At 42.1% G+C, this 16,411-nt stretch overlaps 1 protein-coding gene across 5 annotated transcripts; it reads left to right on the top strand.

Moving 5' to 3' along the window:
* Positions 1 to 367: 367 nt before the first annotated feature.
* On the top strand, positions 368 to 16,101 carry LOC125713209 (alpha-1,3-mannosyl-glycoprotein 4-beta-N-acetylglucosaminyltransferase C-like). Of its 5 annotated transcripts, none has more exons than XM_048984173.1 (6): positions 368 to 773; positions 1,007 to 1,060; positions 7,685 to 7,747; positions 9,444 to 9,564; positions 10,041 to 10,218; positions 12,597 to 13,879. In XM_048984173.1, the coding sequence occupies exons 4-6, from the start codon at positions 9,463 to 9,465 to the stop codon at positions 13,733 to 13,735; spliced, it is 1,419 nt and encodes a 472-aa protein (XP_048840130.1). In that variant the 5' UTR covers positions 368 to 773; positions 1,007 to 1,060; positions 7,685 to 7,747; positions 9,444 to 9,462; the 3' UTR covers positions 13,736 to 13,879. The 5 variants fall into 5 exon arrangements, with proteins under 5 accessions (XP_048840130.1, XP_048840129.1, XP_048840131.1 ...); XM_048984172.1 differs by having other exon boundaries at positions 7,685 to 7,761; XM_048984176.1 differs by lacking the exons at positions 368 to 773; positions 1,007 to 1,060; positions 7,685 to 7,747 and adding exons at positions 8,333 to 8,437; positions 14,009 to 14,073; positions 16,018 to 16,101 and having other exon boundaries at positions 12,597 to 13,537.
* Positions 16,102 to 16,411: the final 310 nt, after the last annotated feature.

Raw genomic sequence — 16,411 nt, 5'->3', positions numbered from 1 at the left:
TTAAGATCAAATTGTAAATAAGTGCTGCAATGTTACAATAGCGCTGCCAACCTCGCTCTACAACTTTACACCGACAGATACTGAGTGTCACCTAAGGAATTCATAGAATACCTTGAATTATTAATAAACTGTTCCAAAAACGCTAAATCGCTTTAACGTTCAGAATTTACATTCAAGATACGGTTGAAAATGCTGCTTAAGTGTGATTTACTTCACACATCTTACCACGTTTGCTACTTTTTCAATGTACCTCGTGTAGCCTATAATAATAAACAGGAAACGTCACCCGTAACCGCGTCGGCTGCATTTGATAGGTTGGCGGTCGCCCGTCGCTCCGCCCCTTGCCGGTATTAATAAAACCGCACTTTGGTCAGGGGCCCCGGTTATCAGCCGTGAGATCGGTGGTGGGGGCGCTGCGGCCGGGGACCTACGGGAGGATGCGCGTTTCTGCTTGTCACACAGCTGCCGCTTCTATCCACTTTAGCTGTTACATTTTCGCTTCTTCTCACCGGGACTGTTAATGCGGTCAGAGCTGAAAAGCAACGTGTTTCCGCAAAAACGTGAGTCAGAAGGTCGGCCTTTCAGTTAAGTTCTGTCTGCGCAGAAAACGTGTCTGACAAGGGAGCGATACAGGTTTCCAGCTGTGGACTTCAAGGAATGTAGTCTGTGTACCGTCCCTGAACTATGTTCGTCTTGCAATGTATTCCTTACCGCTGTATTCACAAGAATTTACCTCTTTGATCATAAAAGTTCATCTTGTCTAATAAATACCGGTAAGTAACTCGTGTTTCTCATCTTCTCCTCTCGTGTACTTTTTTTTTGGAGGAAAGTGTATTTACTTTCGTTTCCCCCAAGACGACTGTATTTCAGTATGGATTTAATGTAATGACCACGTCGTTTTTTAAGATGAATAATAAACCCAAGTGCGTTGCTGGACCTGTTTCGCTTTTTTTCCCCTGCAGTTTCTGTAAGTTTTTCTTATCTCTCATCGCCCTTTTTTTTATAGGCGGAGCTGCCGTCTTTGGCACTTAAAAACAAAAGCCCTTTCACCTTTACTCGGGTAAGTTTCACAGACCTTTAATCCTTAGATTTACGGTTTTCTTGAAGTTGGTTAACAGTTGGACGAGTATCTGTATTCGCCACGGTCAAATTAGGAAGGGCTCAGATACTGAAGATCAAACACAGGTTTCAATGTGGACAGCGATTTTTAGATTTATTTTAGTTTTACTGGTTTTATGGCTTAAACCAATTAAATGATGAATACTAGTTTAGCGGTTTTTCTTGTCACTATAGATCTGTGTCACTTTAATGGTTGTTATAAATTAATGCCTACTGTTTTATTTTATTATGAATGAGTTCATGGTGTCTCACATTGGGGGTTTCAGTCCCGGCCCTGTTCTGCATCCCCGTTTCTTAGAATTTTCATTACAAACATAGTACATGCTCCAGCTCCAGAGCCCAGGGGCGGAGTGCTTTACACCAGTCCACCCAGTACTTGCCATTGTGCTCGCTGATGTGAGGCCTGCAAGCAGCTGCCTGGCCATGGAAGCCCATTCCATGAAGCTGCTGGTACACAGTTTTTGTGCTGGAGTTAATGCCAGAGGAAGTTTGGAGTCAGCAGAGTGTTGGAGACCTTTACACACTATGTGCCTCGGCATTCATCGACCCGGCTGTTTCTTTACATGGCCTGCCACTTCGTGGCTGCATTTCTGTTGCCCCTAACTGCTTCCACTTTGCAATAATACCACTTATATCGTAGCAGGGAAGAAATTTCATGAACTGACTTATTGCAAAGGTGGCATCCTTTGACAGTGCCACACTTGAATTCACTGAGCTCTTCAGAACGAACCAGTCTTCCATAAATGTTTGTAAGCCTGGCTGTATGGCTAGGTGCTTGATTTTAATCACGGACTGAATGAAATCCCTGAATGCGTTACTGAGAGGTGTGGCCCAATGCTTTTGTCCACATAATGCAATTCTTATCAGTATAACACATAAAAATGTTTGATGGCTTACAGTTTTACAGTTTTACAGTTGCTAACAAGCATTTCTCAATTTCTCTTTTTTGCGTGGATCATATTTCATTGCTGTGACATAAAATGTATCCATTAACCTGTGATTTTTGTGACCTTGTGGGGACATTTTTTTTTTTTCCGAATTTTACAGTAATTCATGACTGCATTCCGAAAACTAAAAATGACAAGTGTATTGTATTTTGTTGGGTTATTTAAGGTTAAGGTTAGGGATGGGTGGGGGTTAAGGTTATCATCCATCCATTTTCTGAAACCGCTTAATCCCTTAAAGTTGTCATAGATGAGATTAGGATTATGCCCAATGAAATGAATGGAAGGTCCCCATAAAGCTGAAGATACTGTGTGTGTGTGTGTGTGTGTGTGTGTGTGTGCGCGCGCACGAGCGGGTATACCTATCCTGTCCCCATAACGTGATAAATATCAGTTTTTTTCCTGGTCCCCATAAGGTAAAACTCTATTTTATAAAAATCAGTGACTGCTATGAAAAAACTAAAAATGCAAAAACTCTTGTATTTTGCTTGGTTACTTATGGTTATGGTTAGGGCAGGGTGGGGGTTAAGGCTGTCATAGTTAGCGTTAGCATTTTCCCATAGACATGAATGATTGGGCCCCATAAGGATAGGTACACCCTACATGTGCGTTCTTGTGTGTGTGTGTGTGTGCGTCCACAGCAAAGCTGTACACAGATCAAGTAAGACGAGATTCTAGAGGAAGAAGAATTGTAAGAAGTTGAGGATGAAATTTATATTTGTATAAAGACCAGCAGCAGATGTCTCAGGCCAGAGAGGGGGCCAGTGATGCAATGTGTGCAGCATTATCCAAGACGGATTGATGTTGAATGAACCAGTGACTGGTCCGTTCGACACAGATCCTAGATGGAAGGCTTGTACCAGAAAAGGGGCAGTGAATGGCTGTGTGCCGGCCTTTGCTGGATGTCAGTGGTAATGTCGCGTTTCAGCACTCGGCACAGGGCAGGATGTCCTCACCCTTCCTGCCACTTTACTTCCTTGTGCTGCTGCTAAAGTTGAAAAATTCTCTGCCTGAAGATGGAAGGTGTATAAGCACCACCCACTCGACTAAATCTGCTTATTGGATGTCATGAACGCTGCGTGTCTACATGCTTCTCCCGAGGATTACTGAGGTCAGGCTCAGGCTAAAAGCTACTTTCCCATATGTATTGTCAAAGAATTCATATTAGATGTGGATGAGAACACGGCTGAATCCAAAAGAAAGGGTGGACTAGCACTGTCCTATGTACGTATATGTATATGTCTGCCATATACCATAAGCATATATTATGTATATACAGACGCTCCTCTAGTTACGAATGAATTATGTTCCGAACGGCCGTTCATAACTTGAAATGTTCGTAAGTCGTTGTTCAACATCATTTCAAGGGTACATGCAAGTACTAAGTACTAGGATGCTGGGAGTTTGCACGCTACGCTGCTGCGCGGCGGGAGTAGCGGACAGAAGTCGTGCTGCGCGGAACTGGTGCGCAGAAAAAAAAATTGATGTTGCGCACAGGAAACGGGGCTTACGGTCCTTTTCATTCGTATGTCTGAAATTTTGTAAGTTGAAAGTAGAGGAGCGTCTGTACTATAGAAATATTTATTAATATAATATGTACTATACTATGGTTTAGTTTTTTTTCTGGAAATGACTAATATATACAGAAAAATAATAATGAAGCATATCGCAGCATTTTTAATTCATTCCTGTAACATGAGCTTCAGTACATTCTGTGGAGCGAAAAGGTGTTATTCTGTAACCGATCGTTAATTTGTGTGAAGAGTCAAACGGAATGGAAAACCTTCATTGTGATCATGGTGTGTACATCAAAATTCATGACAATGCAGAAAGAAAAAAATAAGAAAAAAAACCATAGAGCGTATTCAAATATATGCATGTATTGAGAATTTTACAAGGATAAAAAAAGACTGGATGAAGAGTAAAGAGCAAGGAGGTGTGACCATAAGGAAATAGCTGCAATAAGTCGGCAATAACAAGAGGTGAGAGAATGTAACGGTGGAAAAGAGTGGCACAAATAAACAGGGCAATATGATATGTGATAGTACAGCAAGCAGGACTGATTACTGCTGGTTCAGCAGGGCAGTAGCTCTTGGGTAGTAACTGTTTGTTATCTTTGAGGTGCAGGCCTGGATGGCTCAGTCTCGCCTGCCTGAGGGAAAGAGTGAAGAGAGGGTCGTAGGGGTGTGTTTGTGGCCTCTGATGACCTGTGTGATCACACTGGCCTTCCTGACGGATCTCAGGATAGCTCTTACTGTACCTTCTTAATCAGTGAGGTAGTATTTACTATCCACGCAAGCTCATTTGAAATTTAGATCTCTAGGAATTTGAAACTGGAGGCAGTCCTCCTGGTCTCCATTTATATACAGGAGTGCATGTTTGTTTTGCTGCCTCTCCTGAAGTTATCTGAGATCAGGTCAGTTTACAGTAGTATAGTCCGGAAATTTTGTTAATGAGTTCAAAAAATGGGCGAAAAGGAAGTTGCGGGTGGGACACAGCATGCATTCCTGAAGCACACCGAACGTGGCAGAATGATGTGTCTCTAACCAGACTGCTTGGGGACAGTTAGCCAAGAAGTCTAATGTCCATTTAAAGACATGTGGCCCAGGCCCAAGCATTTGGAAATTAGTTTCCCTGCAATTACTGTGTTAAAAGTGGAGTTTAAATCCACAAAGCATTCTGACATGACTTTAGATGCACAATGAGCGAGTGTAGCACGCCAGCCATCCATGTTGGGCCTGTTGGCGTTGTAGTAGAGATCCACCAATCCGATATTCAGATCGGTATCGGCACTGACCCAGACCTATGTGACGGATCGGGTATCAGCCGTAGGTGACCGATCCACCTCCAATACTTACTTATTTTGGCAGTCTCTAAAAAGACAGCTCCTATTTTGTGTTAAATCAGTTGCATGACATCACCTTCCTAATTTTAGTTACATTGTTAGCAGCACTCAAGTTGAGCGCTAACGCTGCCTCTCAGTGGGTGTGAGCGCAGTGACTTTCGCCTGTTGTGACATCACATGCATACCCTTCGCAGTGAGGAGAGCATAAGAACCAGGTAAGAGGCTGACAGTTTGGAAGTATTTTAAACTTTTAACAGGAAACTTGTGACAGGAAGCGATTTGCAGTCTTCAGAGTTTGGAGAGGTGGGAGTAGCGTTTAGTGGAAAATCCCACTAAAAGTGAACGCAATTGTGCGAGACGACGTGAGTGATATGAAAAATGCAATGGATGGTTTGGGCTGCACTCTTCGCAGCCTGTGATGCAGGGGTGGCTGCTCTTGCAGCAAGTGGGAGAAACATTGTAGGTCATCATACGCGTTCAACACTTGCGTATCCTGGCTTCGAAGATACTCAAACTGAACGGTAAATGCCTTGAAAACTCTTAAAACAAGATATTTCTAGCTGTCTAATTAAAGATTTTTCTAGCATGCATTTTTTCATCTGTTTACTAGTTTTAAAGGTATTAATAATATATTAAGTAAAAATTCTGTATCTTTTGAGATTAAAATATTGAAGTAAAAAGAGCCCTTGTATCAGAATCGCTATCGACAGGTGGAAGAGGTCTGTACGGGCTGCAGCTAACTGCTTGGCAGAGTGTTTGAGGACGTGTGCTGGTGCTGCATCGTCAGGTGTTACTGCTGTCTTTGCGTTGACTTTATGTAGCTTGCATTACGTTGTGTGCTTTAATGTGAGTGCTGGCGTGTGCAGAGTTGTTCCTCAGCTAATTAGGCGTCCGGAAGTTGATAATTGACTGGTGCACTGCCATTGGTGTCGGGTGTCACCATTAGGGAATTTACCGCGGGACACCAGACTGTGTCGAAAATTAGCCTGAAAATATCCGCATATCGAACATTGGCAATACTGTCCTGCATCTCTGATGTACTTAAGTAACACTTTGCATGAGGGAGCACTATGTTTACGCCCTGACTTATGTGTTAATTAACCACGAACTACTTGTTCATCATTAACGAATCGTGACGCATCTGAAAAATCTACTGTTTGTTCATGATTTGTATTTGCGTACCTTCAGGTGTCACCTGTACTTTTAGTCATATAATATGCTTGTGACCCTACTACATGTTCTGCACCCTGACTTCCTGTCTTTACTTGTGGCTGGTGCTCTCCACACTTTGACCTTCGACATGGACCGACTGTTTGTTTCTCATGTGGCTACATCAGGTTTGTTAGGCCCAAGCGAAAACGGTATTCTAGAAAAACGCCGGCATGTGTCCTTGGCTTTAGAAGCTAAGAATGTCTTATCTTTGTGGAAGGCCACTGACAGGATCTATGGATTTTTTACCGATACAACAGAACTCTCATCTTTTCGTTTTCTTTTGTTTAATACTTCTTTTGTTTTATCTCCAGAGTTGGTCATTTTCTCGGGTTTTTCCGCCCAGTTTCCCTGGTTTGCCTGGACAGTTTGGTTACCGTGTGCCCTGTTTGCATGGGAGTAGTCATCCTCAAGGGGCAGGTCTGGTACATGGCAAGCTTGAATGAATGAATGAATGAATGGCCACTTTATTGTCATTCAGAACATACACATCAGAGTCTAAATAGAAAATAAATAGGAAATTGAATATAAGTGGAACTAAAATGAAAAATATATTAACCACAGTATAGCAGCAAATCCAGCATACATCACAGTTTTGGTTATAGTGCAAGACGTATAGTGAAAAGAGCTTGGGGGTGAGAGAACAGGGTCAGCCAGTGTGCAGTGCCTCTGGGGCTGGGGGGTTAGGGCCTTGCTCAGGGATCCGCTGTGGCATTGGTGTTTCGGCGTTGGGATTTGAACCAATGCCTTCCAGTCACACAGCACAGAGTCACATGCCCATAAAGGCTTGGAGAATGCATGCATTGATGTTTGCTGAAACTATTATGGGATTTCTGCCTCTAGGATATTGATGTCCTAATTAAGAATAGTGCCATTAAGTTAATTTTACTCTGAATCACTTTCCGTCAGTGTTGGCTGGACTGAGACAGGCCTCGGGAAATGTAATGTAATCCTTTCGGTTGGAAATTTCTGCAGATTCTGCAGACTTAAACTTTTGTTTAAAGTCATGTTTAAGTCACCCATCTCAGTTACAATGTTCCGCTTTTTTCAGGTTTTCTTCAAAGCATCACATTGCTCTTAGGATGCAGGCTGAAAGTCTGCTGAATTATGCATAACCATAATTACTGAATGGATCGGGACTGATGTTGCTGAGTGATGTAGGGCAGGGTTTAATAAATTATAAAGTAGTTTGCTAGTCAGTGACTTTTCTTCACAGAGAGGTAAATTATGTGCCTAGCTGCTATAGTTGTCAAATGTTGGTAGTCACAGCACTTTAAATAAAGGTCTCGGAGCTGGCTGAAGTGCTATCTTAATCTTAACCATCTTGTTTGATTTAGTTACATTTGTAGTGCTGGTTGTAGACCTGTAGATTCAGCTCTGGTATATTTACTTTGGAACAATAAACACAAACGCAATGTGTGCTTGGGTAAAAGCAGGAGTACATGACCTTCAAACGCATTTTTAAGGTGAAATTATGCCGGAATCTCCTACGTGGAATGAAGTTCGGCGTATGGCTATGAATGTGCAAAACGGGGCATTTGACACGTCATCTTCTCATGTCCTCCAGGTCTCTCACATCCAATTAAGACGGACGAGCTCGGCTGGAACGAACAGGACTACGGAGACTGTGGTGAGAAGTCCCAGGTACCGCGGCACTACAGAAAAGAAGGAACTTCATTTGTAACTAGACTTGCACTTTTTTTTTAAAAAAAAGAAAAATCTTAAATGGGGAATTGTTGTTGAACTTTTAGATAATTTGGATTACTTAAGCTGATTGCATCATGTAATACACTGGTTCATGTTTATATATATATATATATATATATATATATATATATATATATATATATATATATATATATATAAAATATACACACACACACAAATGCATATAAAAATTGTATTTGTACTTTTTAGCATTACTGGATAAAACAGTTTCATTGTCCATCTACAATGACAGATATTCTGTTCTGTTAATATCATGGGACTCAAGTCTGGACACACCTACTGAAAATCATTTGTTTTTCCATAAGATAAAGACCCTAAGGACACCTCAGGGTTATGTAGTAAGCACCATCTTGTGAAGCAGGAAAGCGATGTGTAAAGGCCTGAATGGAGCTAGGTAAATTGGATAACGAGGGTGCTCCTGATGGGGAAATTGGGGACAGGTGTCCACCGTTATAGGTATTTGCTGTTATAGGCAAGGTGTAGGAAGGGAAGGGTTGGGGTTCTCTTGCCATTTGACTTATGGGCTGGAGAGACTGGTAGTTGGGTGTGGTGGTAACGTGTACTGTAGTTATTTGGATTTTAAGAGCTTTATGTAAGTAGGTGAGTAGCTGTTATAGGAGTTTTGGGGTTCTGTATCCAGACAGTGATGTGTGTGTGTGTGTGTGTGTGTGTGTGTGTGTGTGTGTGTGTGTGTGTGTGTGTGTGTGTGTGTGTGTGTGTGTGTGTGTGTGTGTGTGTGTGTGTGTGTGTGTGATTTGTGTTGTGTATCCAGACAGTGATGTGTGTGTGTGTGTGTGTGTGATCTGTGTTGTGTATCCTGACATTAGTATACCAGTTATTTGTTTGGGGTGTCATGCTGAATGGGCTGTGTCTTTGAGTATGTTCTGGAACTGGGTTTCACTGTTGGTGAAGTTTGGTGTGTAGGAGGCCAGTCAGACTCTTTGTGCCCCAATTCCCGGACCTAAGGCCTGTAGAGCTGCTTTGGGACATGTTAGCTCGACGAGTAAGAGCAAGGCAGTCAGCTTGTGCTCAGAATCTGTAGGGACCCCTTGAGGATTGTTGGAGAATCGTTCCAGGTGGCTATACGAGTATCTGGAAGCTGGTTCAAAGAATAAAAACGACACTATTTATTCGCGTGGGAGACTTTTTGCCCACCCCATCTTGCTCTCTATCATACACACGTAGGTGAGAGCGAGTCTGGCAGTGAAGGGCAGCCAGCCATAGCAGCACCCATGGAGCTGAGGGATAAGGGCCTCGCTCTTTGCTTGAACGGCCACAGAAGTGTGAGTGTTTTGCCTCGAACCCAGAGAGGCTGAGCCACACGCTGCCCTTCAATGCCTAGAGCGTGCAGTGATGTCACTGAGGTTAAAGGGTTAAGCGTTTCTATTGGTTGTTGCAATATTTGATATGTATCCATTCGTCGCCTCTAGGCCTTGTACTATAAGGTGAACAAAATAGTGGAAAAATAGACAAATGCATTAAAAGCAGGTGTGTCCAGGAATTTGACTGGTACTGCGTTTCAGTCTCCGTGGAGAGTTTAAAAGGTGTAATAGTTACTGGGTGGATTATAATTCTTATTATTGCTGGTGTATCTGAAGGTGCTGTCTTTGCCCGGCGATGCGGTGTTACCCGAGAAAAGCTCTGACATACACAGCCGCTCTCATCTCCCTCATCGTCCTGCTCTACGTATCGGTCTACTCCCCCAGCACGGAGACGTCCGTCAGTGAAGTTCCCCCTTTTCTCCTTGTTGTCTGACTTGACAAATAGTTTAAATGCATATTGAAATGGAGGAATGCTAATTCCATCAGTTTTTTTTAATATTAATTTATATTTATGTAGTATAATGTTTTGTTGGTTCTTATCCACACGCAAACCACTGAGTACTGAGCCAGCTGAATTTATTGACCATTTAACTGTGTTTTGGTCATTTCAATCATTTACCTAATGGTTACGAGAGTGGTGGCCGCAATTAGTTTCAATTACTTCAGTGTTAAATGATTCTGGGCCGCATGGTCGCATGCCGTGGTCAAAGAAGTAAATAAATTATCAGACTAGAAGCTCAATGCCGATTTTCATTTTTTGTGTAATACCATCACTGGGGATATGAGGTGGCCCGTAGCTTAAAAACACTCAAGCAAAGCAGATTAATGTGCGCCTGGGAGTGCCTGACGTTCGGACCTCTCCATGTGACAAAGGCACCTGCGTCTGGACTGCTGCGGAACTACGGAGAGGTGCAGATATGGGCTCGGGAGCTTGTCTCACAGCAGTTCCACTCTGAAAGGAACCTGCAGATTTTTCACCATCTCCAGAATGACATGGTGCCATTCAACACGTCCTACGAGTTCCTGGCCGGCTTTCCTGCAGCGTCCCAGAGTGAGTACACAATGGCATTTTTGTACATTAGAAAACACATTTAAATAAATGGGGGTGGCATGGCGGTGCAGTGGTTAGCACACATGTGTGCGGAGTTTGCATGTTCTCCCCATGTCGTCATGGGGTTTCCTCCAGGTACTCCGGTTCCCCCCCACAGTCCAAAAACCATGCTGAGGCTAATTGGAGTTGCTAAATTGCCTGTAGGTGTGCATGTGTGAGTGAATGGTGTGTGAGTGTGCCCTGCAATGTGAGTGTGCCCAGTAGGATAAGCGGTTTGGAAAATGGATGGATGGATTTAAATACATTTTATTTATATAGCACTTTTCAAAAACTCAGATGCATGCATAGGACATAACTAAGTAAACGTAGAAGACAAAGAAACCTCAATATTCCTTATTACTGAGTGAATTCACATAATATGTCATATTTTGTTCATGTATGCAGACTCTCCGCAGCTTACGGTGGACTGCTTACAGCTAGGCTAGGCAATGGTGTTGTTTGGGTGTACTGTATTAAAATGCATTTTCACCATAAACTTATCGGAACATGTCCCCGGATTATATTGGGATTGTCTGTACAAATATTTGTATGTAAAGATTTAACGATGCATCATAAGGATGCAGTTATTAAGGCCGTGATTCAGCTGCATCAATCTGGATCATTAGAATTGATTTTTGGGGAGCAAAATCTGCCTTAAACATGTTCCTCCTTCCAGGTTCTGCACATCTCACCTCATCTCGTGCTCGCATGCTGTAGGGAGACGTGCAGAACGGCGGCATCGGCACACAAATTTCTGAAACATAATACGGCTGGGGAAAGTTCATTAATCTCCTTAAAGCAAGCAATAGTGAATGATCTCTGTGCTTTGATACCTATGAGAAATTCATCCCTGTCTTGTAGCACAGAGCGCTCACTCTTATGGTTTTTGGAAACGCTCTTATTTTTTTTTTTTGTGCAAAAAGTAATTCTTTTTGCTAACTACAGTAGCAATGGTCCATACTCTGAGGTAGCCAGCTAGCTACTGTAGTAAAAAAAAAATGTCAAACTTACTGATGTACAACGTATTGGTTAACATCAGTCAGCTGATATTCATTAAAAATCAAGATCTCTGCATTGGTTTGATGTCTTGACTGACACTGCCTGTCGACACTAAAACACTATCAGTCTTCAGAGGTAGCCACACCAGAGCTAAAGACACAACTACAAAAATAATATAGATGATCGGATTGGATGATTAGCCATTTTCCACAGGACGAGGGACAATGTTATAATGCATAAGTAAATCTGGCCCGCAGCTCAAAATTTCATTTCACAATATATACAGTATGACCATGTTGAGTCATTCTGCTGTTCTGCACTGGCAGGTTTAATCACCAGCATATTTCTTTATTGTTGCATTACTAGTTAGCCTAGGTCTCTTCCTGATTGTGTTTACTGTACATTTCAGTGGTTGTCCTTTCTGACAACTTATACTGGCTTGTTTTTCCCGGTATAATAACCATAAAATTAACATATTTTGAGATTCTTTTTTTTTTGCATTCCATTAATAGTGTGTAAGTTCTCGTGGCCTGTAGGGCACTAGTGCATGCAGCAATACAGTAGATAAAGTGCAGACAAACATGCATTTAATGCAAAGCCGACAAGGTGCAAGGTTGGTTCACACAAGTGAATGGAAAAAGCACACAAACAGAATCCTGAAAAACAGAATATTAGTGACTATGGAATAATTAAGTAACACATCCTGTGATTCTTCTGAACCTTGTCATGAGGCAGTGCTTCCATGTCCTGTGTGTGTCTCCATTACCAAGTGAAACACGAATGGTGTGGATCACTTCTGTCGCATAAAACACATGGAAATGCTGAAATGCAATGTTTGAGGTTTTTTTTATTCCATTCATTTCCATCAACATTTTGCCGTTATGTATTTCTATGACGCTTTGGGCCATCGACGTACAGATGAGGTGGAAAATGTGACACATTTGAAGTCAAAGAGCCGGGTACTCAAGTACTGCTAAGCTGAGCTTCCACTCGGTGTCCAGCAACACACACTGCTTAGATTGAGAGCTGTACGCAACATTTGGAACCGACGTCAGAAATACTAGTAAAAAGAAATGCAAAATAGACGAAAAGGGCACCTAACTGCAGGGAAACCATCCGATAGGAACAGTTGACAAAGACTGAGAGTAGGATGAGTTTGGTACTTTTTTTGTTGTCATTTTTCTGTAAATGACAATGTATGTAACATTTGCAGTACCAAAGCGATGTTCAAGAATTGTCTCTAAATTTTGGATTCTTCAAAAAAGCCACCATTTTGCTATTAAATGAAATGAGTTTCAGTGAAAATCACCCGCCCGTCTCCCTGTTTTTTCTTTTCTCAGAGTACCTTACTGTGGGCCTGTCCTCCGTCAAGAGGAAGCAAGGTTTTTACCTGTTGGACACCCTCCACTCGATCTTCACGGAGTCGTCTCAAGAGGAGCTGGAGGAGATGGTGGTCGTGGTTCTTCTGGCAGACTTCGACATGGACTGGAATGAGCGAATGCTCAAAGTTATCTCCGAGAAGTTTTCTGATCCTGTCCTCAAAGGGCAGCTCCTGATCACCCACTTGGGGCAGAAGCATTACCCACCGTTGGAGGGACTGAAGCGAAATTTCAACGACCCTCCAGACCGCGTCTACTTTCGCTCTAAGCAAAACGTGGATTACGCCTTCCTCCTCAGCATCAGTGCCAATCTATCACGCTACTACCTCATGCTGGAGGATGACGTGGTCTGCGCCAGGAATTTCCTCACCTCCATCAAGAAGTTCATTCAGTCCCAGGGCAATTCCCCGTGGGTCACCATGGAGTTCTCCAAGTTGGGCTACATTGGCAAGTTGTACCACTCTAGCAGTCTGCCACAGTTGGCATCCTTCCTGTATTTGTTCTACCAGGAGATGCCGTGTGATTGGCTGCTGGGCCATTTCAGCAAACTTCTGGTTCAGGTCAAGCCCATTCGCTTCAAACCATCTCTCTTCCAGCATATGGGCTTATACTCGTCCTTTAAGGGCACGCTGAATCGCTTGAAGGACGAAGACTTCGAGCAGGATCCCGAGAATGTCTCTGATAACCCCCCGGCTGATGTCTTCACGGACATAACCCCTTTTAAGGAATTCACAGCCAAGAAGGCATATGATTTAGGGACTAGCTTCTTCTGGGGAAAGAATCCCTCCGCAGGAAACCACTTCACCCTCGTTTTCCGCAGTCCTGTCGCTCCGAAACGCATCCTGATCAGGACAGGGGCCCCGGACTCAAAGAAGGACATTTTGGTTTCTGCGGATGTGGAGGTAGGTTCTGATCCAGTACGGACAGACAAAGTGCCACGGTGTTCAAAGTACTTCAAACTTGGCTCCTTGGTCGATGGGCAGTTTGAGAAAAAGGACTTCGAGAAGGATGTTGCTTCTGCTTTGTCTTGCCTGAGAATTTTAGTGAGTCAAAGCCAGGAGCAATGGGTCATTATTCATAAAATACAAATTTGGACTTAGTTATGGTTAAATTAAAAACAGAAATGGCATTCAGTCTGTACCCTTTGATATATATTGTGTTAAGAAAATAGTTTGGTGGTTTAATATTTTTGATGAAGAATACTTGTTCCAAAATAAAGCTATTAAATGATTCATATCATCTAATGATGTGTATGGAAAAATCAGTTAATTACTGCTGATTGTGCACAAGTGGTGTTTTTTGGGAATATGTATAATAACTCGGGAATATGCCTAATAATCAGAGGTCATTATGTTACCTGAATTGTCTTGAAGGGTTCAGTACCGTCCATAATCTGCTGATGGATTTGGTGTGTCAAGCACTATATGTATGTTTATGGGTGAGTACCTCAGGTGCTGTGACTAGATCACACACATGTTGAGTTATTACACAGTACTATATATTTTTATGGTTTTCCTTGGAAGCCCTCGATGTGCTGCGTGGGTAAATGTGGACGAGATCTAGTTTAAAGTGGGTCGCTCTGCTTTCGAAATGTCTGCTCTCTTTATGACTTTCATGCACTTCCAGACCGAAGTCAACCCCCACGACTGCGAAGGAGCTTCCACAGTCACACATCTGTCACGAAACAAGTCTTGGGCAGACTTCCATTTTTTTTTCTTAAAATGGAAGAATAGATGCACAGTTAAAATGGCTGCTGATTGTGCTAGTGGCACTGGTACAACGGTATGACTGGATGACATCATACCATAAAAAGCCTGCGGTCAGTTTATATGATGACCTCACGTTAATATCCGTGACTCACAAATATTATAATGTGTTCCTATCGCATGAAACGCATCCAATCAAATCACAGGCAACACAGCAAATCTTATTTGGGTCCACATTGGACCCAGACCATATTTTGATGTGATCCCATCTGTGTTTATATTGGGGAAATATAACTGATTCAAATTAGGTTTGCCCATGGGCTCCATGGAAGACCCAAGTTTGCCCAAGTGGCTTCTGTGCAGAATTCGACTGGTATGCAAATATAAATCTTACACCCATAAACGAAGCGCAGGAGAGGTCGTCGTCCTCCAACATGATTTCCGAAATATTAAACCAAAACACTGCCATGTGATTTTCTAAGAAACAGGTTTTGTGAGTTGCGTTTTCTGAAATATTGTGATATGAAGCCGTGTTGTACAGAATTTTAGCTAAGTTGAACGAAACTAGTTCCTAGTTCTCATTTTGAAGGAGAACCTAAGCCAAATGTCATGAAGACCCTGACCGATATCTTTTTTTTTAACAGCGAAAGAACATTAATTTGGGGTTGGGTTTGGAAGTATGCCAAGAGTCTGAAAATGAGTCATGTTGTCTTAAATTACTCACAGGCCATGCAAAAGATAGTTACGCGTTTTAATAGACAACGGCAGTTCAAATTGCAAAATACAAACCTTTGAAACTCAAAGGGCTCGGTCTCAGTTCTACCACATCAACTGTGCTGAGACCTGCAACCTTTTTTTTCTGATTGTCTTTGAGCTCTAACTGCTCTGGTTCCTGCTCTGTCATGGGCTCCTGTAAACCGCTTTGAGATGCCGAGCTCTGCTTCCCGTTTGTCTGTGCTTGGCGTCAGTCTCTTCCTCTTCAGGCCATCGTGAAAAACGTAGACAGTATCCTTAAGGTGCAGTCACACTTATGCTCATATATGTTTGTATTCTGATCCAGCATATTGCGACAAACTCTTTTACACACACACACTGGCCAGTAGTGTTTGAAGTTTCATGTCTATATATATATATATATATATATATATATATATATATATATATATATATATATATATAAATTTTACAATTTATGAGATTAATCCAGCGTAATTTACCCACAGTGCCTACACTGCGAATGAGACTGTCAAGGTCAGGGGGTTCAAAATACATATATTGTTCATCTCTGGTTCTTTGATAATAAACAATGAATATGAATATATCCTAAACTATCAAGTTAAATCTGTTATCGGTATCGCTAATACGAGAAAAAATATATCTGTATTGGCCAATATTTCCATAACAGTGCACCACTGCATTGAACTGCGATTTTTGTTTTTAACTTGTATTTTATTAAGTATGCCTGAAGCGTAGTGTTATCTGAATATTTGTTATTGAACTTTATTGTATTTTGTTGGAGAAAAATGAAAATATCCATTAATGATCCATTTAATGTCCTGTGCAATTCTTTTTTTATTTTATTTTTATATATATTCCCTCCACCACCCCCCCTCTGCGGAGGACTACTTTATTTCTATTTATTTATTTATTTATTTATTTTTATTTATTTCCTCAAGAGAGGGAGAGGGAGAGAGAGGGGGACAGAAGGACGAAAACGGAGAAGAAGGGAAATAGAGAGGGAGCGAGGGAAAAGAGAAAAAAAAGAAGAAAGAAAACCACAGATAATCTGCTTCAATACCTGCTGATGAGAGAAAACAACAACCAACATCTGTACGAGTCACAATGAGCATATTAAGGAGCAACAGCCGATCAAGACAGTGTGTGTCTGTGAGTACCTGTTTGTACACCTGTATGTGTCTGTGAGAACCTGTTTCTACACCTGCGTGTGTCTGTGAGTACCTGTTTGTACTCCTGTTTGTGTCTGTGAGTACCTGTTTGTACCCCTGTGTGCACACCTGCGTGTGTGAGCGCGCTGGTGTTCAAAAGGTTTCTCCATGTAAATGTCTAGTA

Source organism: Brienomyrus brachyistius, chromosome 18 (assembly GCF_023856365.1).
Source record: "Brienomyrus brachyistius isolate T26 chromosome 18, BBRACH_0.4, whole genome shotgun sequence".
NCBI classification, from domain to species: domain Eukaryota; kingdom Metazoa; phylum Chordata; class Actinopteri; order Osteoglossiformes; family Mormyridae; genus Brienomyrus; species Brienomyrus brachyistius.
This window is presented reverse-complemented; position numbering and strand designations above follow the sequence as displayed.